The sequence below is a fragment of the Stegodyphus dumicola genome, chromosome 5 (assembly GCF_044657685.1).
Source record: "Stegodyphus dumicola isolate Sdum_Otavi_A_Nest chromosome 5, ASM4465768v1".
Lineage (NCBI taxonomy): Eukaryota > Metazoa > Arthropoda > Arachnida > Araneae > Eresidae > Stegodyphus > Stegodyphus dumicola.
In genome coordinates, this window is record NC_140772.1 from 175,691,199 (window position 1) to 175,714,741 (window position 23,543).

The window sequence follows — 23,543 nt, forward strand, 5'->3', positions numbered from 1 at the left end:
TGTTATCTAAATATATAATAACCTTAATATTGAATTGTAAACATAAATTGAAATCCTTTTGACAAATACGTTATAAAACTATTTGAGCAAGAATTGTTCGTAATGGAAAGCAATCTGTTAAAAGGTTATTGTAAAGCAAATGCTATGAGATGCGCACTTAAGAACGTAATAAAGAGTTTTGGAATATGTATTGTTGAAATGAAGGGTAAAAAAAAAAAAAATCTGATAAGTATAATTAAAAGAATTATTCCCTTTACATTTTATAATAACTCAGTTACAAGTTTTAAATAATACTTAAAAAAAAAAAAAAAACGTATTTTATTCCCTTTCAGAAATGTTCAGAGAAAGTCAAATACTATTTAATACCTATTTAATTACTAGGAATTAGTGAAATACTTATTTAAAGTATTTCGCTAATTCCTAATAATTCTCTAATTTAAAATGAACCGAATAGAGCATTAATTATAAATTGACTTACATTTTTCGATTTAAAAGAAGCCAAAAAGTCATGTAATATTTAAGAAAGTATTTTAGGAAGAAGCTCTATAAATAGAAAAGAAATAATGCATAATTTTAATATTAATAATACAATAAACTTTGATCTTAATTTTTGTACCTTAACCGAATAAAATCGAATTACCTTCATTTTTTTTTCTAATGTAATTAACGAAAACTTGTGAAAATATTTCATTCAAATTAAACCATTCTGAGAAAACTGTCCTGTGAAAAGTATAGCATTTAATTCCGTTCAGAATGAAATGTTGTTTAAAAATATGTTGTTTTCACATACTTAGGACTCTGAAGTGTTGTAGAAAAAGAAAATACAGTCAAAAGTCGTTAATTCGGACACCCATAATCCGGAATGATCTATAAATCCGGACCTCAAAGCTAAAAACTTTCTGGGCATGCGCCACGTCGACACATGCGCATAGGCGTTTACGCGTGCGCGTAAGACCTTTTACCACTGCACATATGCGTGTGCGCAAGCGCAGAATAAGTTTTCGCGTGCGCGTTTTATGTATAACGGACGGTATAATCTAAAATTATCTAATTATCTGTTTCAGTTAATGTTGATGATTGCGTTGTTCCTTAATCTTCGAATTGAATCCGGCTTATTATTTTTTGCAGACTGTAAGAGCAATTTTATAAAAGTAAACTTGAACTTTCGATTATGTCAAATAGAATTTCCGATGCTGGAACTTCCAAAGGATCTACAAAACGAAAGTATGTTTCGATGTCCAACAAACAAAAAGTTGAATTGCTTCAAAACATGGATAAATACATGAAGAATGTGACAGAGAGGTTAGTGAAAACGAAAAAAATTCGTTTGACAAGTTAGTCGGTATTCTCGGCATAGCAATTAACGGGACTTGAACAGCGGAACTTTGTAACTGAACAAGAAATTATGTCTGTTTATAGAATTAAAGAGAAAGTATTATCACATAAAACGAAGCAACTTAAAATAACTTACATTGAAAGAAATGTTTAATAAAGTAAACAAATAAATATTAAGCTTTTTTTTGTAAATTTTGATACCCTTTAGATTATAACTGTTCTTTATTTCATAAATTAAGGTTTCATATTTTTAATTTTAGAATTTCTGCGAGATTTAAACTGATGATCTATAATCCAGAAAAATCGATAATCCGGAAAAATCGATAATCCAGAATCGCAGAAGTCCCGACGAGTCCGGATTAACGACTTTTGACTGTATATACATTTATATGTATATTTGCGACGGAATTACAAAATATTTACACCCGAACGTGTCAAATCCCATAGAACTCAATGGTAAATGACCCAATGTTTTGGTCACCACGTAGGGATCGCCGGTGATTCAGAGCATGGTACGGAGAAACTTGTTTAGGGCGACTCCATCTTACTTCCTACCTCCATGATTTAAACTAGGGGGAAAAAACCTTTTCATCAAGTTTCATACCATTTTTCTAATTTACTAAAAGCAGTAACTTTAAATTGTTTTCAACTTATTGCAGAAATAAATTATAAAGAAGTTTGCAGTTTGGAAATGTTCGCTGATGTTAATTCAAAAACTGCTTTCATCCGCAGTCTAAACTTTAGCAGATGCCACATTAGAGATTTTCAGAGTATAAAAATTTTAAATAACCAAAAATTATTGCTGCATTTAATTTTTCTTGTTTTGAATAAAAAAAATCATTTTCATATTTTATGAAATGTAATTTATACAGACAAACAGCTGAGACGTAGTAAAATAATAACATGATATTAAAATATTCTTAATGAAGATGTAACATTTCAGCTTTATTATTAAAAAGTACATTTTCTGTGCAGCAAAATCTTCAAGAGTGCAAAATGTGGAGAGAATTTCATTCATATTCAAAAACCTGAATAAGAAGTGAAAAAATAACAAATGGATGGTCAGATGCTTTAAGTAGAATTAATCTCTGCCTCAAATTCTTCAGTAGTGCACACTGCAACATAATCCAAAAAATAAAAGTTTTGTAATTCTCTTATCACTCTTATTTTTCAAAAATATATTGATATAGATATATTAGACATTTAGACATTATTACAAAAATACTCCATTTTACTAATTGCATTTTTTTGGTGTACTATTTAATTCAGCCTTCAAAGTATATATAATTTTAAACTGTAGATTTGTAATATAAACTTTTATTGAAAATAGATGTGCTGCATTAAAATAGCAAGTTTTTGATTTTGTTGGTTTTGATTTGGTTTTGGAATTATTTGCATTCTCTCATTTTTGCATCAGCATCCACACTTTTTAAACAGTTTGTGAACACTTAGAAAAGAAAATAATTTCAGAGAAGTAAATGATTTATAGCAGTCATATTGCCTCATCTTTTTTTTTTTTTTTTTTCTCTTTCTCTCTCTCCCCTTCTACCCCCTTTGCTGTTGTTGTTGCATTTGAAATATTTCTTCAAATAATAAATAAATCCCATCTTTTATTCTTTGCAGAAAATACATAAATGCAAAAGATCTTTTTTTAACGACTTTATTCTCTTGTTCAAAAGATTGCATTACTGTGGATTAAACTATTATTACAAATCGTTTTTAATACATTTTAGTATCAACAGTCACTGAAAATCCTGATTCTGACAGTTAACAAGTTTAAAGCTTTTTACAGTGCTTGAAGTACTTCAACTTTGGACTTCAGTTACATAACACAGCCTGTTATTCTAATTCTTCTGCATAATAGTAATTTATAACAAAATAATGCAACAGAATTTTTTACTTTATTTTTAATATATATTTTTATTGCTTGTAATTTACAGGAGAAAAGGGCACTTTTCAGTTTGGAAGATATTCAGCTCTTAGAGGAAGGCAAGTACATTTTTCTTTAAATGAAATAGGAAAGCACTAGACACAACAATTTTATTCAATTTGTTAAATCTCTATGCAAAAATTTTATTCAAATTATATATTTCATATGGATATATCTATTTACACAACTTGATGTTACGATGTAATCTGCAACTACTAATACAAGACAATAGATACCACTGACACAGCCATGACAACAGTTAAACCACCAATTTGAGAAAAATTTATACAGTCAAAAGTCGTTAATCCGGACTCGTCGGGACTTCGGCGATTCCGGATTATAGATCATCAGTTTAAATCTCGTAAGATGGCATGCAGAAATTCTAAAATTAAAAATATGAAACCGTAATTTATGAAATAAAGAACAATTATGATCTTAAAGGGTATCAAAATTTACAAAAAAAAAAAAAAAAAAAAGCTTAATATTTATTTACTTGCACTGTTGAGGACCAGTGTCATGTAAACATTTCTTTCAATGTAAGTTGTTTAAGTTGCTTCATTTTATGTGATAATACTTTCTCTTTAATTCTATAAACAGACATAATTTCTTGTTCAGTTACAAAGTTCCGCTGTTCAAGTCCCGTTAATTGCTGTGCCGAGAATACCGACTAACTTGTCAATCGAATTTTTTTCGTTTTCACTAACCTCTCTGTCACATTCTTCATGTATTTATCCATTTTTTGCAGCAATTCCACTTTTTGTTAGTTGGACATCGAAACATACTTTCGTTTTGTAGATCCTTTGGAAGTTCCAGCATCGGAAATTATATTTGACATAATCGAAAGTTCAAGTTTACTTTTATAAAATTGCTCTTACAGTCTGCAAAAAATAATAAGCGGGATCCAATTCGAAGATTAAGGAACAACGCAATCATTAACATTAACTGAAATAGATAATTTGATAATTTTACCTTACACCGTCCGTTATACATTAAACGCGCAGGCGAGAACGTATTCTGCACTTGCGCACACGCATATGCGCAGTAGTCGAGGTCTTACGCGCACACGCAAAACGCCTGTGCGCATGTGCCAACGCGGTGCATGCGCAGAAAGTTTTTAGCTTTGAGGTCCGGATTACGGGTGTCCGAATGAACGACTTTTGATTGTACTAATTTTCTAACTACATTTTTAATGCCAAAGATAATTCAGAGATTCCATAAAATCAGACACAAGGTGAGAAATAACTAATATACTTTTATAGCTATAAACATTATGCATACAATTATAAATATTTATACCCATATAATACAAAAACTGCTCGTATTACTTGCCATGATATTAAACTGTATGAGATGTTTCATTGAAAGAATATTTACTCATTTTCTAAAATATCTCGCAATGTCTTATTGAGTGATGTAACGCATACACTAAAAACATTTGTATACATGTATAATATATATATTGGGGACCACAATAGCTGATGGAGATAACTTGATATAGACTGAATGCAGCCTTTGAAAATGATCAAATCAGTATCATGCCTCTCCAAACAGTTATTTCTCCTCTTATCAATTGCTGAAATGTTGAATACTTGTATAAAATAAATCTTCATAAACAGCTATCAGATTCAATCGAAAAAAAAAGTTACTGTAATTTTCTAAGTAATATAAAACATTGATAAAAGTATGAAAGGAAGCATTCAAAAAGCATTTATAATTGCTTGTGCATTAACATTGCATTGACTATATAAAATATAATTTTGTATAACATCAATAGCAACATTTTCATACAAATAATTCAAGCAAACAAATGACTTGAATCAAGCAAAATTGATGTTAAGAAATATCACTTAAACCATAATAATTTTGTAAAAGTAAGTAGCCTACATAAATAAATATCAACCAAATATTTAAAAACTATACTCTTAAAAAAATTGCTAAACTGCTTGATTTTGCTCCAGAACCTATTTAAGTCTGTCCTGCAATAATGGTAGCAATATACATTTTCGAAAAAATATTCATAAGAAAAACTTTATCAAGGAAATAATTCCCAAACTTCTAAGAACAGCCTGAAGAACTATCTGATCAGTTTATTTTTTAATGGCATATAACAATCAATATGTTTAGATTATTACATCTTGTGCTCTGAGAACAAAAGCACAAATTTTATCAAAACAATCCTAAGTAAAAGAAATTCTACTCATTAGGCTCTTAACTGGAATAAAGCCTAAAATCATTTGACCAGAGGTGTTCTTTTTTAATAATAATCAAAATCTTCAGCATAATGCAAATCCACAATTATCTTATGCACTTTAATGACCTGAAAGTCTGTGAATTATTTTAACGTTAAAATTGAGAAATAGATATAAATGGATAAATGGTCTCCTAAACACATGCATGGAAGAATAACTTCCCTGACATTCACCTTTGTCCCAATGGCTTTTACCTTTTTTTTTTTTTTTTTTTTCCCCATGATATGAAATCCTAAATATTAAATTCACACCATAATTAAAAATTCTATGACTGGATATTAAGATCATTAAAAACCTAAGATATACTACACTACATAATGAGAAACAAAATTTCACTGCTTCGAATTATTAAAATGAATTGTTAGATTTCCAGTTCCATATTTAAATGATTCAATGATTACATGCACTTTGCAAAATATCTGCAAATACTCAGACACATTAAAAAAAATTAAATAAGAAGGTTCTCATATTTTTTCCTTAAATTAAAAAAAAAAAAAAAAGAGTGCCTTAAATGTTACATGAGATTATTCTTCGGTACATTTATTCAATTAATTTATAAATATTTTCATTTCTTTGCTGATTAAAACATACATCTGTAAATTAAATGTATTGTGTAAAAGTCAATCTCATTAATTAACTGTTCCCAAAAAGTTCATATATTTTGTAAAAAAATAAGATTATACATTCATTCAAAATACAACACTATCATAAGCTATGAAAAATAAGCATAAAAGATAAAATAAAAAATGCAATTGCTAGAGAATTATTCTAAGAGCAAAATTTTTACAGTTTTTACCTTCCATAAATTTTTTATTTGCAAACTGATGTTATCAGTGACATGAAAATTATACTATTATCAAAGGTATAATTTTACAAATTACAAAGATAACGGGCCAGTCAGCAAGTGGATAATGCCACTGAATGCAAGCAGTTCATCCTGAATTTGGTTTTCAGAGGCTTGAATTTTCATGGCTTTCTCATATGTAATAGAAAAGTGTCACTTTCTACATCAATTATATGGCAGATGGCTACTACATGAAACAAATTTCTTTCCCAATCATAAAAAGAATATTTTCCACATTAAATAAAACAAAAATATTGCTGACCATCAAATAATGCAGAAATATTACAATTAACAACAGAATTTTAAAATACATTTTTGTAAGAAATACATGTAACTGATAACCACATTTAATAGATAATGAGACTTTCCAAATGACTAATAACCTGTAAATATATAAAAGAATAAAAACTGAGATATAAATTTGCAGATTATTAAAAGAATTTACAAGGTCTTTGGAGTTAACTAAAAGAGCATCTATAAAGTTTTAGGAGGAAAATTTTTAACCAATCATAAAAGACCTTCCAAAAAATACACATACATTTTATTAATGTGCCTCTACCCTTTTCTTTTGAAATAATTATTTCCTTGAAGGGAGTTTAAAATGGTGTCCTTTGCTTGAATTATGCAGCTGAATCCCATAAACACACGTTCAAAGACTTTAAAAAATTCTTCTAATTTGAAATGCAAACAGTAATCTCAAATTTTTTAAAGAAATCACATCTAATTATAAAAGCTGGTATTTAACTTAAACCAAAGAGAAGACTAACAATCATCTGTAGGTATAAAAAAAACCATCCGATTGACCAGAGAAATTTTACTTTTAGAAGCTATAAGTGAAAAGCATACTGGAGCACTTTTGGACCATCACAAAACAATTTATAAGGAAAATATGACTGCATTCTACAAAGAAAGAACAAACCCAACTTCAGTCAAAAATTCATTCTCATTAGGCCATGGAAGTTCAATGAGGCATTTGATTTTTGTTACTCCTTCACACAATGCAATTATTGTCGAGGCATTTATTGCAAGGAAAATAGTAACATTTATTAATGATCCACTATTTCACCCTACTTGGAACCTTGTAGACTTTCTGTTTCTAAAGTGGAATCTTGCATTAAAGAACACAATTCTGATATTTCAAAAATTCAGAAAAATGTAATAAGAGAATGAAACAGAATTATAGTACTGGCTTCTACAAATGTAATCAAAAGTTCTATAACATACTTAGAAATTTGCAACATTAAAAGGAATGAATGTAGAAGGGTAAACAGGATACAAATATGTCCTTCAAACATCAGATGTTTATGCATTCAGTTCTAATTTCTTTACAGAAGATATCTGTGCATGTTCATGATATTTTATTCTAGTTTTTAAATGATAAATCAAATACTAATGATAGGTATTTCGGTTTAGCGTTATGAAAACACAAGTTACGAAGACATACACAAGTTCTGAAGCATTTACCAGATCAAGCTTGGAAAATATTGTCCCAATGCCAGCACATTATGCCTTAGCGGTGAACATTTGAATAAAGTATAGTACTGTTACTCCTATAGGTACAGATTTCCAACCCCCTCCAACTGAATTCAAATAGGAGGAAGAAAAAAATGATACACAAACATAATATGCTGGGGAATATAAATATACAATTTAAAATGTGAATAAATATAATCATGTAAGAAAGTTTAATCAGTATGTTTAATGCAAGAATAAGATGTTGCATACTGATACGAAAAGGAATTAAAAAAGTGCACAGAGTAACCTAACCTAAGTTTTTAAAAAAAACTAGACATATTTACTCAAGAAAATAGTCTGGAAGTTGGAACCAAAAGAAGAGCACATGCAATTTTCTTCAAACAGTTAAATCTAACAGGAAATGACATCTGAAACTTAAAATACTTCTCGATTTACTATTAGAGTTATCTTCCAGAGTTTTTTACAATTCATAAATTTTGCTTTCTATAATTCTGAAGATGTTAAATTAATACGTTCAATTTCAAAATTATCAACCTTCATCCACTCAAGAACTTGACAAATCTGAAAGGCTTATTAATGGGTCTATAAAATTTGGTTTGACTAGGAAAGAAAATAAGCCGTATAAGCAGTGCAAGGTTTAGTCTAAGCTATAGCTTAGGGCCCCTGCCTTCTTCTTCCCAAAAAAAAACCCCTCTAGGTTCCAAAAATCATATTTGGCACTGACATATAATATCTGGACTTATAAAGGGCCCCACATCTCAAAAAGCTAAGGGCCTTAAAATCAAGTCTAAATTCGGCCCTGCATACAAGCTTCAAAGTCTCTGCATCTTTTGGAAAATTCATCCTTAAGTGCTTCATTCAATATATGTTTGAAGTTCATCTTTATCTATGGTCGATGTATCTGCAAGAGCTTTAACATCTGGGAAGCATTTATAGGTATTAGTATTTGTTCGGTGTCTGAAAGAGTATTGCTTGGCAGCATTGTTTTATGCCAAGCAGAGTTTGGCTTTAGTGTAACCCTAAAGTTATTTCGTTTTTGCTGTATTAGTATGAATGATTTCTGACTTGATGTAAGAGCATATGGTTGCTCGCTCTTTAGCTAAGTTACATAGGTAACTATAAGCACATGCGTGTGCTAGTATTCAATAATGTTGTTTTTGTTAAAATAAAATTGTTATTGTTAATATTACAGTCCACTTACTGAAGTTAAGTATCATTAAATAAGTTCGAGCTATCTTCGGCAAGAACAGTTTGGTCCGTCGAGCCGGAGAAGAAAATGGCTACTAATATTGTTTCATTGAATCGCCAACGCGGCGTAGTGAAAACGAAACTCGGAGCTTTTATAAAATTCCTTGATGAGTATAAAATGGAGGAGAATAAACTCAACCATGATGTTATTATGAAGACTAAATTGGATTCTTTGTTGGAATTAAAATCTCGGGTTAAACAACTCATAGTGGAATATACCAATTTGCCAGAGGAAATTGACTTGAAAGATAATCTAAGCATTACACAAGAATTGGAAGAAAGCATCGAAGAGTTCGAAGTAAGATTTAGAATTTTTCTTTCTAATTGTGAAACAAATAATAAAGATAAATTTGAAACCAAATGTAAAAAATTATGACTTTAATTATTGTTTTTTGTCAACAGAGATTAATTCGTTAAATAACTTAGTAAAGTCATTCTGGGAAGTTGAAGAAGTAAATGAAACTAAATCTACAGTTAATTCTGAATTAAATTATTGCAACGAACTTTTTAAAAACTCATTTTACCAGCATGCGGATGGAAGATATGTGGTTAAAATGCCGTTCAAGCCAGATATTGGTGAAAACATACAATTAGGGGATTCAAAGGAAATCGCTGAAAAAAGACAATCAGTTGTGGAAACGTTTGTCAAGTGATTCTGTAATGAAAGAACTTTATGTTTCATTTTTAAGGGAATATGAATCATTAAATCATATGGAGAGGATGGAAGACTATTCTGAAACTGAAGGAGGATATTTTCTTCCTCATCATGGCGTGCTGAAACCTGATAGTAAAACAACAAAGTTACGCGTTGTGTTCGACGAGAGTGCCAAAACTACTAACGGTTGTTCATTGAACGACATATTATGTAAAGGTGGAATGATTCAAGAGGAACTTTTTTCCATCATGATACGGTTTAGAAAGCATATTTATGCATTTACTGCCGATATTGAGAAAATGTTTCGACAAATTGAAATATTGCCATCGCAGACCAAATATCAGAAAATACTTTGGAAGGAAGATGAAGATAAGCCTATAGAACTATACAGACTCAAAATTGATGACGTTAAGCTCCGGTCAGATTCAAGCATTGCTTTAGCCTGGATCAATACATCACCGCATCTTTTGAAAACCTTTGTGAGTAATAAAGTCTCACAAATTCAACAACTTTCTTCTAACTATCAGTGGGGACATGTGTCTTCAGAAATGAACCCAGCCGACATCATTTCCAGAGGTGCAGATGCTACAACTCTTGGATCTAACAAGCTGTGGTGGAAAGGTCCTGATTTTTTAAACAAGGACAATTTTCAAGATAAAAATGGACTTAGTGATGAGCTTTATTCTTCAGAACTGAAACCAGTTACGACTGCCTTGTTGACTTTAAAAACTGATTCATTCTTTGATGACTTCCTAAAAATAACTAATGATTTCTTGAAACTAATACGAATTCTTAGTTTACTTTTCAGATTTATCTACAACTGTAGGAACACAAGTGAGAAACGAACAGGTAGTATTAGTATAGATGAAATGGAGCTGTCAAGGAATACACTCCTTAAATATGTCCAAGGTAGGTATTTTGCAGAAGAAATTTCTTTGTTGCAGAAAGGTCTACAGATAACATCAAAGAGTAAGTTAAAATATTTTGATCCCTTCTTAGATGAAAAAGGTCTGTTAAGGGTAGGTGGTAGGATAAAGAATTCTAATTTAAGTTATAGTCAAAGACATCCCATTATTTTGCCTGCCAAGAATAAGTTAACTGAACTTATATTTATTTATTTTCATGAAAAAGATTTTCATAATGGTCCACAATCACTATTAAATTCTATTAGACAAATTTATTGGCCCATCAATGGCAGGAATATAGCTAGAAAGATAGTCCAAAGCTGCACAATTTGCTTTAAGGCAAAACCAATAATTTCTCAACAACTAATGGGAGAATTACCTAAAGAGAGAATTAATATTAACTTTACATTTAATTGTTGTGCTATTGATTACTGCGGCCCATTTTTGATAAAGTACAAAGGGCAACGCAAGGGTAACTATCATAAGATATATGTTTGTATTTTTGTTTGTATGGTGACAAAAGCAATTATCTAGAGATTGTCAATGACTTAACCACAGAAGCATTCATTGCTTGTCTGAAGAGGTTCTTTGCCCGACGAGGTAAACCAAAAAAAATATTTAGTGACAATGCAAAAAACTTTGTTAGTGCAAATACAGAAATAAAAAAATTAATGAGTATTTTTCTAAAGCAGAATGGAACTTTAGCTAATTTTCTAGCCGAGGAAGGTATACAATGGAAGTTTATACCCCCAAGAGCACCAAATTTTAATGGTCTATCTGAAGCAGGAGTAAAATCCTTTAAATTTCATTTTAAACGAACAGTAGGAAATTCAGTATTAACCTACGAAGAATTTTTGACAGTAACAGTTCAAGTAGAGGGAATCTTAAATTCTCGCCCTCTTACACAGTTAACTTCTAATATTGATGATTTAAATGTTTTGACCCCTGGTCATTTCCTTATAGGTCGACCGATCAATTCAATAATTGAACCCAATTTAACAGAAGTAGATAATAACAGACTTAGTTTATGGCAAAGAACTACAAAAATGGTACAAAATATATGGAAGAACTGGACTAATAATTACTTGAGCACTTTGATTCAAAGAAATAAATGGATGATTGCTAAACAAAATATTAAAATAGGGGATATGGTAATGATCAAGGTAGAAAATCTTCCTACCTGTAAATGGTTGTTAGGGAGAATTGTAGATGTGTTTTATGGGAAGGACAACCTTGTGCGAGTTGTCTCTGTCAAAACCAAAAATGGTATTTATAAACGAGCAGTTACTAAAATTGCTGTACTGCCAATTGAGAAATAATGTACGAATTTTTATGTTTATTTGAAGGTTTGAATTGTAATCCATCATATTTGTTCTTTTTACAGTGTAATTACTTGTATTATAATTTGTGCATTAATTTACATTGTTTCATTTTGTATTGTATGAACATTTATTACTTTTTTGAATTTTACTTATTGTATTGAAATTAATATTTCAACGCCGGGCGGGATGTTCGGTGTCTGAAAGAGTATTGCTTGGCAGCATTGTTTTACGCCAAGCAGAGTTTGGCTTTAGTGTAACCCTAAAGTTATTTCGTTTTTGCTGTATTAGTATGAATGATTTCTGACTTGATGTAAGAGCACATGGTTGCTCGCTCTTTAGCTAAGTTACATAGGTAACTATAAGCACATGCGTGTGCTAGTATTCAATAATGTTGTTTTTGTTAAAATAAAATTGTTATTGTTAATATTACAGTCCACTTACTGAAGTTAAGTATCATTAAATAAGTTCGAGCTATCTTCGGCAAGAACAGTATTAATATTACAGGAAAATACACTTAATTCTGTAGCAAAGCCTTTAAAATATTCAAAACGTTCAAGCACTGTTCAGCCCTTTCTTTGCAATTCTTATTTGAGATGTTTAGTTATATCAGTCAGAAACATTAATTTGCATAACCATTCTTATCGTTCAATTCGGGAAATGTAGATTCTTCTCATTAAGAAAAACTTTAATGTACTTCATGAATGACACAAACTTATTCAAAGACATTACCTTAACTATATCAGCGGACATAGTTGTATAAGGCGAGATCAACAAATTTGCTTTCCATTTCTTATAAGAGATTTAAATTGCCCTTGTATCAATGAAGAATAATACATTATGAAATTTGCTATTCTGACAACAGTTTTTGTAACAGAAATTCAGCGTTATGCCAAATTTTTGCAACGAAACATTCCTGATGGCACAGAGAAGAGAGACATGGCTAATTTTCTTGGCCGCCAAATGTGACATGTGTGCCATTATGCCGTGTACCACAGGTTGCCAACACCTGCTATTACATTGAATAAATATACAAACATGCATAACCTTCAAAAAGATAATTTGAGAGTTGTTTAAATGTCTCCAAAAGTAAACTATTCAGAATGTTACTTATTTTTTAACACTTCGCTTAATTTTAAATGTCATTTTTGTACAAAGCACATGATTAGGATGCTTGAACTGGTCAAACTGTACATATATCTATGAAAATTTGTACTGACACTTGTAAATAATTACATATATATGACATCTTAATAGTTGGCCAAACAATATCTGTTATAAGAAAATCCACATATAAAACAGCAAATGCATTTTAAAACTATTATCGAAATGGCATTTTTGAGAACTCTGAACTTTTAAAGCTAATCCTTAAGACAGTTGAAGGGCAAATTAAACACTTTAATTACTACTCATAGTATTAAGTGCGTGAGTGAATGAAAATTTTTCATCAATTTACATCACAAAATAAAAGAAAAATTAAATGAAATTTGCAATTTTCTTTAAATAATTGATAAATAAAAAGGCAATGAACATATTTTGTCACAAAGACCTAAAGGCCATGACTTAGATAAATTTAAATAATACAAACAATCTATTTAATTCTTAACTTTAACAATAACTTAAGTCATGAAAAAAAAAATTGGCTCTGTTAATAATAGGTTCAAATGTTACTCAACAGTGAACAAAATTCCAAAATAATTTAATAGTTCTGTACAACTCAAGAATCCTAAACAATATAAACAAATCAATACTGCTTTTACACTAGCTGTGATGTCATAAATCAGTATTTCTCTACAAATTAATCAAAAAAACTTAAGCTTACCCCCTTAATGAAAATGAGAGATTTAAAACTATTTATAAATAAATACTGTTTAACTTTGCATAAAGTGAGCAAACAGTCCCCATAATAACTTAAAACAAGCTTAACTTAAAATAATAAAACTCACAATTTAAAAAAAAAAAAAAATTGAAAATCACAGTTGTGTAACAGAAGAAATCTTTCACTTTTTTAAAGAATAATATACATTACATAACCATCACAAAAGATTATTCATCTCATTCTGTTCAAAGAACAGAAAATACTATATATTGGCTAAGAAGATAAAACATCAATTAAATAGAAAATTTGCACTAAATAATACTCTTGCATTAGAAGAAGACCTTTAGACCATTCTGAATTCTCTTTCAGACTACTTCAGAAAAAGGAAAAGTCCATTTCAGCACACAATTTAAAATATCTTGAACTTGTACAGTAGTATGGGAAGTTAAATGAAAACTTAATAGGAACATACATAAACAATTGCATGTTTCAAATTACAGAAAAGCAACATATGAAACACAAACATATTGAAATCTTAAATGAAACCTGAAATTTTTTCCCAATAAAGTCTTTAAAGAAAAAAAAAAAATGCTTGAATATTTATTATATAATGTGAACAAAAAGAAAATATGTAAATAGAAATTTAGAAATTACATATATATTTAATCAATAAAACAGCCTACAGTATCCAATATTTATACATGTATAATGTTATGCAAAATTATTCATGGAACTGCAAATAAAATATTTCCTACTGCGAGATGATTGTTCTCAAGTAGCAAAATCCTTAAGCAAAACAAACAACAGCACCAGAAACACTAACTATTGTGTTTAAAAGTAATTTATTTAAATTTTAAACAAATTGATAAAACTGCTTCATACATCATTAACGTATATTTTGGGTTAGCTGCAAAGCCTACAGAAAAGCAGTAATAACTGGCCCAGTCAATAATAAAAAATTATTTTAGCCAATATTTTTAGCTTAAAAAAATGGAGGGGGGGATCAGTATCACAGGTATATTTTTACCTTAAAAATAAATAGTCCAAGCATACTGCAAGCAGCCTGTGTTCACAAAGTTATTTGCTTGCTTTTTTTTTTTTTTGAAAGTACATAATTTGCAATGGGAACAGCTTCACAGCTTCAGTAACTAATTAAGTTCATTGCTTGTGATTATCACAAAATGCAAATTTTTTGTAAGAAATTAAGCAATTTAGATTGCAAAGAAATGATCAATCTTCAAGTATAACAAAAACAGTAGATGATTACACAAAGATAATGTTAAAAAGAAATAGCATTATTTTATAAAGATTAACTGATGGATTTTCTTTCTTGATAAACAAGAATGTGTATTAGAGGTCAGAGAAAGTCACAGTCATGGACAAACAGGTGTCGTAAGTTTTAGCTACCTATTATCCTATCAAAGTTAATCATTTAACTAGTGATCATCTGCCGTGCAATACACAGTGATATTATTAATGCGAGTGTGCTAGAAACATTTAGGATATATTTTATATGAATTTTGATTGGTGAAATAACGTGCAACAAAACACAATTATCTACTGCACTATATGTTATGACTAAAGAAAATTATTAAAAATGCATTTTTTCTGATTTCAATGCAGACAGAACTACTCCAGCATAAACAAAGTTCTGGCACAATGCTACACGAGACTCATAAAACTGGCAAGCGATGGCAATGAAATGTGGAAAAAAAAATGGTAAACGAATTTTGTTCCAAAAAAGAGCTGCAGAATTACAACTGTTAACAGTTGCAAAATTACAACTGTTGACAGCTGCAAAATTACATCTTATACCTGCAACATGCATCTGTAAATTATCTAACTAAATAAAGTATGACATGCTTCATAGTTAGGCAGAATCTCCGCCCATAGCAAAGGGAAAAGTATGTAAATACCAAAAATTCTAACAAAGCAAATGCACTTTGTATATTATTACGCAGTGCTGTAATTCATTAATACCTTTAAGTAACTCTGCATTTAATGAATTATAATACAATGTGCTTAATCGATATAATTAACTCGCAGATTATACAACTTCTGGATGACCTAATACACATGTTATTGTTGAACTTCAAAGATAATATAAAAAAGGTGTTTTTTACTAATATTAGGACTTCTAACACTAGTTAGAAATATTCCATATATGTATATACATATAAAACATAAAATATAGTCAAGCTTTAGAAATCAATCTAGAAATTAATTCTAAAAAAAATCTTTTAAAAAGGTGGAAATTCATGATAAAAATACATGTGTGTGTATGTATAATAATAAAATTTAGATGACTTAGCATATATGTAGATGATGGTCAAATATTGAAACTCGCGACTTACTTCAAAAAGAACAGGTGATTGCGTTCTACTTTAAGCATTCTATTTTAAGCACAGGATAACCGAGTCTTGCTTAAATTTCATAATTTTATGTTCACAATCATTCTTTATTTTAGTCACAGTTCTCTACAGCAATATTTAAAGTAGCATTATACACCTAAACTAGCAACACAGGCACAAAAACTCATTATGTGCATGTTTACTTAACAAAAAATTACGTTCACACTTTCCATGGAAAGCCATGTTCATACTTGTTTGTTGAAACTGGCTCTTTCTTGACTGCATTTTTTCAGAATCCGTTCTTTATAGAATAAAAACTGACACCAAGTGACAATTCCATTGTCGCAAATAAAGTTAAAAGTAAATATAAATATTTGTTTTTAGAACATATATATATATACCAAGCAATCCTACAGTTTACAAACCTTCACAGAAAATAAATATTTACATTACTTGTATCAAAAAGGAAGCTGAATGATAATTATCCCATCAGTGACCAGAACCACTGAAAATGTTAATCAATCAAATCATATGCACATTTATATTTAAGTATATGGATATCTCAAGATACTTATACACTAACACTTAACACTGTTTTGACAGGTTTACAAGAATGGGATGTTACTGATTCTGGGCCAAGAATTACCCAAGATGACCATATCTATTCTGTAATTGTAATCTTAAGATTATCAAATATATACACAGTTAATTTAAACAAACAAAAAAAAAAAAAAGAATCAGTTTCTTTATGTTAATATTCACTTGTGATAGAAAAATTACTGTTAAAGAAAGGCAGAAGGACAAGACTGAGCCAATCACAAATCTAAAAAAAAATACCTCTTAACTGCTTTAGAACAATTTACTTGTACATGATTATTAAACAGGATATCATAATATTGCAGGAATATGACAAATTTATACAGCAAACCATTTTACAAAACCAATAGCTTCAAGATTCAACTCAACTCCTCACAAATTAGTAATTTTATAACCAGCAAATTTTTAAAGTTTATAATTCATCACACAACTTGAAAAATCTTTTAACACCTTTTTTGAAGCCATGCTCTCTCTATTCTCTCGTTTTAAAAGGTTAATTCTTTATTAATTTAACAATTTACTTTTTAATTATTATTATACTAATTCAAAAAATATTTGAATAAAACATTTACACTTTAGAAGTCATGGATCTAGTTGAAAAATTTCATCCAATTCCATTTTTCTGTAATAAACAAATGCTTAAATTTCTTTTTAATGTGCCAGAATTCCTTTAGCAATAAAATTACCTACTTGCAAATTAGAGATGCCTACACCCCAAATGCTTCACTAAGTTATCAGAATGTCTTTCCGATTTTTAGCAATCCTACACCACAACTTAAGTTATAACATAACACCGCAAGTATCCACAAAATACCACTCGACAACAAAAATGGATCACTCAAGAAGCAAAATTTATTAGGACAAAGAATTGTACATGGCATTTAAACATCGTTCGAGTCGCTAACGAATAGTTACAGAGCAAATCAAAAACAAGTAATTTTGCATCTAATATACCAAGTTTATTTTCCGTTATAATGAAATTTGCTCATATATTCATAAGAATTTTATGCACAGATGACTTATACAAGGAAAAATACTTTAATTGAAGCGGTAAACATGTCCTTCGGAAGAATACGAAGTTAAGCCTACATCTTCGAAACCGATGATCGGTTAAAACAATTTAAAACCTAAAAATTTCATTGAATTAATTGTTGCTGCGCTTCAAAAATGCATAATTTTAATAATCTGAAAGATTAAAACTTGTTTTTTAAATTACTGAACAAAGCTAGAATTTAAAGGCCACTGCGTATGAATACGCGTAAAAAAAAAGTAAAAAAAAAACCACGATTAGAATAGAAAAAGTTCAATAAAACCAAACCTACAGTGGCCTGCCACAGTTTTTAATATATGCTTTTTATTTTACTTTCCTTACAAGGAATATAAAAATCAAAATATATTAAAAAGTAACAACAATGGAATTAAGTTTCAAACATTTCAGGTCAGTACTGAAAATGTAAACAATACAATATGCAACATTTGTTTTGTTAAAATGAAACAGGTATAAATCAATACTTAACGTCCACAATAAGATTACAAACATGATCATTTATGTAATTCCACTGTATAATAATAATATTATTTAGGTACCTATGTATAGTATACCCAAGACGTATATTTAAATGGACGCATGACACCAATGGCATCAGCGGAAGAAGACACAGAGTCTCATCTACAGATACATATACTAGTATAACAGTACACAGTAAAAGCTGCAATAATCATAAAGAGTATATGATTTCGATGGGGGAGGTACAGGGGAAGGGGTAAGCACCATACACTGACTTACCTCTAAATCCTCGTAGGTTTTAAAGCACAGAAAAGCGAATCCATCTACTATATCCTCTTGAAATATGGGTTCTTTAATTCGCTTTTTTCTGGTGGGAGGCCTTTTTTGTCGTACTGGAGGAGACTCATCATTTTCGCTGACCTCCTCAGCCGCAGCACACTGCCGTTGTTGCCGTTTTTGCATCCGCGCTGCGCGGTCGCGGCGGCGTCTGTTGCCTGTCCCCCCATTTCGCTGCTTCGTCTCCATAGCTTATCCACGACTCACAAAAAAAAATATCCTCGATTATCCATGCGGCACTTTCGCATAATCCATCCTGCACACACTTGTAGATCACATCACACCACAAACACTAATCATCAACTTCCGAAATCGTTACGATTCGGAATATATTTTAGTTTAATAACACTCGATGACCGTCGTCACCAATGCATACACTGTCAAATTCCCCCTTTTCTTAGCAATGGCGGCTGCACACAGAACACTGATGCCGCGTCACTCAGAACCTGACCCGGATGCTATTACTCCAAGTTCGGAGCTACAATATAGAGTGCGTAATACAGAATTTAATTTTTCCTTCAAACCTGAAGATAAAGGCTTTATGAAGCTTTTATTTGACAATCTGTTTGTTTTTAATTATTTTATTTCTCTATTAATTCCTTTAAGCTTTTAGAATTGAAAAGAACTTAGTCTCTTGTTTTGGTTATCAGATCAATACACTCTGCATCTGCCAAGGTAACTGTTTAATAAAACTGTTTTAATAAATTATTGTTGCTATTTCATTCTTAATGAATGCAAGATTAAGTAAAAGCTTGTAAGCCACATATATTTTTATATTTACATCAAGCTTTAAATAAATGCATGAATATATTTGTCATTGTCGATATATGAAGTATGTGCTAATGTGCAACATGCAATATATACAAGAACAACTCCAAAGGGATTCCACCTAAGTCGTTTCATATTCACTCTCTGAGTATTTTAATAACCTTAAATTTATCTTTAAACAAAATCAATTATTAAGTTATTACTATTCAATCAATTTCTTAAATATTTTTTGTACTCCATATTAGTCATTCTGTACTTCATATTATACTATTACATTTTGTATTAATTTGCGATCTTCAGATGTAAAGCAGTAGTGTATTTAAAATACAACAAATTTTAATTTTTAAAAAGCTTCCCATAAAAAAAGAAAGTTTCTTAAAAATTATTATTACAGTAATTAATAAATCTGCTATTGTTGAAAAATAAATCTGTGTTCATTAAAATAATTACAATCAAATCATGAAAAAGTGTGGAATTCATACGTTTGCTTGTACTAATGGCTAATGAATTATTCATGGAAGATTGTCACCCTTTCTGACAATAAGAAACCACTATTAAGTGAAAATTCGTAGTTTTAAGTAAATAAAGTTATCTTTTCAGGGTTTTTATAATTACTTTTATTTTTAATTTAGTCTTGGAAGAATGTACAAAACCAAGTCTATTTGCTATCCTGCATTTATTAATCTTTGCACTTTCTATAGTTTGCGCCAAAGCCTATGCAAACGGTGCCGCTGCACCGAAGGAGAAATTTTGAAATTTTTTTAGCCCTTGGGCAACAAAATTTAGAAAGCACAGAGACTGCATTTTGCGGGTCAAATCCTAAAGCCGGTCCTGATATTCTCCATAATTTGAATGCAGATATGAAAACTGAACATTTCTTACACATGAATGTTCAAAATTTAAGTAAAAATCTACACTTTCTAGCCTTTAGAATATTTTCATTTTTGACTGTTGTCACTCGGCTCAAGCTAAATCTTCGGTTATCTTTCTTTTTATATCTCAGCCCGCCAGTGGCTGAATGATAAAAGAACTTGCTATCCGCTAGTAGTTCGAGGGTGAAATCCCATCTTATAGATTGGCTGCAATGAATTGTCATGGTTTTTGCCATGTATCGTGTGAATACCAATCGGTCACCCTTAAAAAAATCCTCCATAAAAGCATCCTTTCTTTTATGTAGATACCCTCGAGTACCTTGCCAGAATGAAAATAATCTTGAACATTTTAAGTCTTTACATTTTATTATATCTTTTAAATATCTCCTTACCTCATAAAAAGTTTTTTTAAAACATTTGCCTTGCATCATTAACGCATAAGTTCATTTTAAAGTTAGTCAGTAGTTAATAAGGAAAGAAAGTTAATTTTAGGATTTTAGTTTACTCAATGTGACCATAATTAACTCAATTTATTATGTTCATGGTATTTTCATTTTAGTCTTTCAGAAACAAAAGAAAATTAATTCTTCTGTTCATTTGTTTGCTTTTAAAGTAAATAGTAGCCACAATTAAAACGATATCTTCGGATTTTCGGATGTTGTTTGATTGCAGAGTGAAACAAGCAGGTTTACTAAGGAAAAATATTTACATAAATTACAAAACAGTTATTTGCAAACTACATAATTCCATTTTAATTCATCTGCCTGTAGATACTGCTTGTATCAAAGATAAAATCGAATAAAAAAATTATATAAAAAAAAATTAAAATCTAAAAGGTTTCAGATTTTAAATTACTTCCAAAGGGGCATTATTGTAACGTTTTGTGTCTTACCTTTATTTATTAAACATCATGTTCTACGTACTCAAACCATAAAATTCAGTTCAACAGCAATATCGCAAAATAATTTTAAAATGAGCAAATCTTTAGAATTTCGGATGCAGAGTCTTGCGCGCTGAAAATTCCCTTTCCCATACAGTTTGCCATTGCTAGCGTTGAAATCGTTTAGTTTGTTAATCAAAAATTCGTTGAAGTGTTACAAAATATGAAATCTGTAATAAAACCAAATTCAAATTAGGGCTTCCACATGCCCATATTCTATGGAAGATTACTTTATTCAAATTTTGATGGCTCTAAGTACCGTCGTTTTATCACAAGCGAGAAACATACACACATTCATGCAGATTCTTCATTATTTAATTTCTTTAAATATAATACAGGGTGATAATAATTGGCGGCAACAATTTCAAAAGTGAGTCTCCGTTTATAGTTTTCAACGCAAAATGCGAAAACGAAATTAATAGTCCTTCAGAGCAAATTGCCCCTTTGGACTAAAAATTATATAGCATGGTACAGAAAATCTGTCTTTACTCATATGGATTCTGATAATCTGTTTACTGTTTTTAAACTTATTTTAAAAGGGTTTATTATTATTACTATTGAACACTTTGAAAGAAAACTGCTTCCAAGTTATTCAGTGTTTACCATATGCGGACTTGGGATGTGGGTAAAATAAAAAATATTACTGCTTTAGGAATTTATTTATTGCAAACCTCTGCGCGAACGATCGCATGAAATAAACGCATATGATAAATCAGATGAGAAGATTCAGATGCTTGATCGATAAAGTTACAATTTTCTTTATTCTTGAAGAAGCACATTCCTACAATGAGTTGCACATAGTATATGCTCTCGTATTGTTCAAATATTTTACCATTTTTTATATCTTATGGTAATACGGTGAATGAACGAGACTACGAGAGATGTAAGCAGCGGCATCTTAAGAGGACAGAAAGCAAGAGCAAGAATGCGTCGTACCCAGAAAAAAGTTAAGCACAGAGTGTAAAAGTTATGTCTTCCAAAATAATTTTCATTTTCTTCATCTGGTTTGGATAATATTTAAGCTTCAAAATTATTATTGGAGTTCCTGCTTTAAAAGCTTGTAAATATTAAACAAAAAAAAAAAAATAATTGCTTCCATCAGTAGCGTTATGAAAAAAAAACATATGGCAACATTAGTTTAAAAATGACGCAGTTTAAGAAGATTTACTTAAGCAGTTACTATTTTTAGAATAGTAAGGGGAAATAGCTAAATTTGAATCTTTTCTTTGTGAAAACTATGCACATGGTTATAATTCGTGATGAAATAATACCAGAAGTTTTGATATTTTGCATTACTGTATGTAGATAGCTTGAAAGCTATTTTTCAGTTCAATTTAGTTTGAATTTGTTAAATGTCTTACTGCAAAAAGAGTTACCTGCCATTTACATATACTCGTACATATGTCTTCTGTTTTTTCGGAGTCCAGGTTTCAGAAAATTGCGCAAGTGGTGTCTTTCTTTTCAGCATGCGTTTTAAGCAGTCTGTGGCACTAGTTCTTCAGTAGTGATATAATATCCAGAAATATGATTACTGGTCTGTAGCTTTGCTGGATGTCTTTGTTTACAAATAGAGCTCCCCCCCCTTTTTTTTGTTTAATATTTACAAGCTTTTAAAGCAGGAAACGAAATAAATTTATTTCTAGCTTTAATTGCTATCTGTATCGTTAAATAATGAAGATTGTGTATCTATGTATGTTCCTTGCATTATGGAAGAGTCGGAGTACCTGCAGAGACCAAATTTTATGCATACATAGTCCTCCACTCAAAATGTGCATCTCGAAGAATAAATTTTGAACTTCGAGTTTGTTTTTTTACTTATTTCCTATTTTACGCGAAATTAATGAATTTTTTACTCACTCAGATATTTAAAAGCAACATGTTGCGACTATGCAAGACGTAAGATAGTTATGATTTAAATTTAACTAGAAGACTCATCGAATTAAAAGAAATGTGTTGCCCCTTCTGAAATAATTTTTTTTTTTTTTTTAATCTTCTACTCGAGAGTGCATTGCCATTCGGCAAAGATTTAAAATATTTAAGTTTATAAAGTAAAATTATAAATATTTATTATAAAGTAAAATATTTAAGTTTTCCTTAGAAATTAATCTGTCTATTAGTGATAAACAAACTATGCGATTTAAAAGCAATAACGCAGTTTTCATCTCTGTTATCACTAATCACTAACTGACAATATGAAGCTAGATTAGTGGTTCTTAACCTTTTTTCCTCCATACGTTCCTTTCATCAATGCTAGACGATCATCCCCAGCTCTTTTATAAAGCTAAAAAAATGCATGTGCATTTATTTAAATTTAAATTATTTTTAATGCGTTGTATGAATTAAACAGAAAAAAAATAAAGAAAACGTTGATAAATACCAAAACTTCAATAAA

At 30.1% G+C, this 23,543-nt stretch overlaps 1 protein-coding gene across 3 annotated transcripts in view; it reads right to left on the reverse strand.

Annotated features, from left to right (window-relative positions):
* LOC118197860 (uncharacterized) overlaps positions 1 to 18,988 on the reverse strand; it is a 388,014-nt gene extending 369,026 nt beyond the window's left edge. For all 3 annotated transcript variants that reach the window (XM_085817410.1, XM_085817409.1, XM_085817408.1), the window contains exon 1: positions 18,515 to 18,988. In XM_085817410.1, coding sequence (XP_085673536.1) covers positions 18,515 to 18,760 — 246 coding nt within the window. In that variant the 5' untranslated portion in view covers positions 18,761 to 18,988. The remainder of the gene's footprint in view (positions 1 to 18,514) is intronic.
* Positions 18,989 to 23,543: the final 4,555 nt, after the last annotated feature.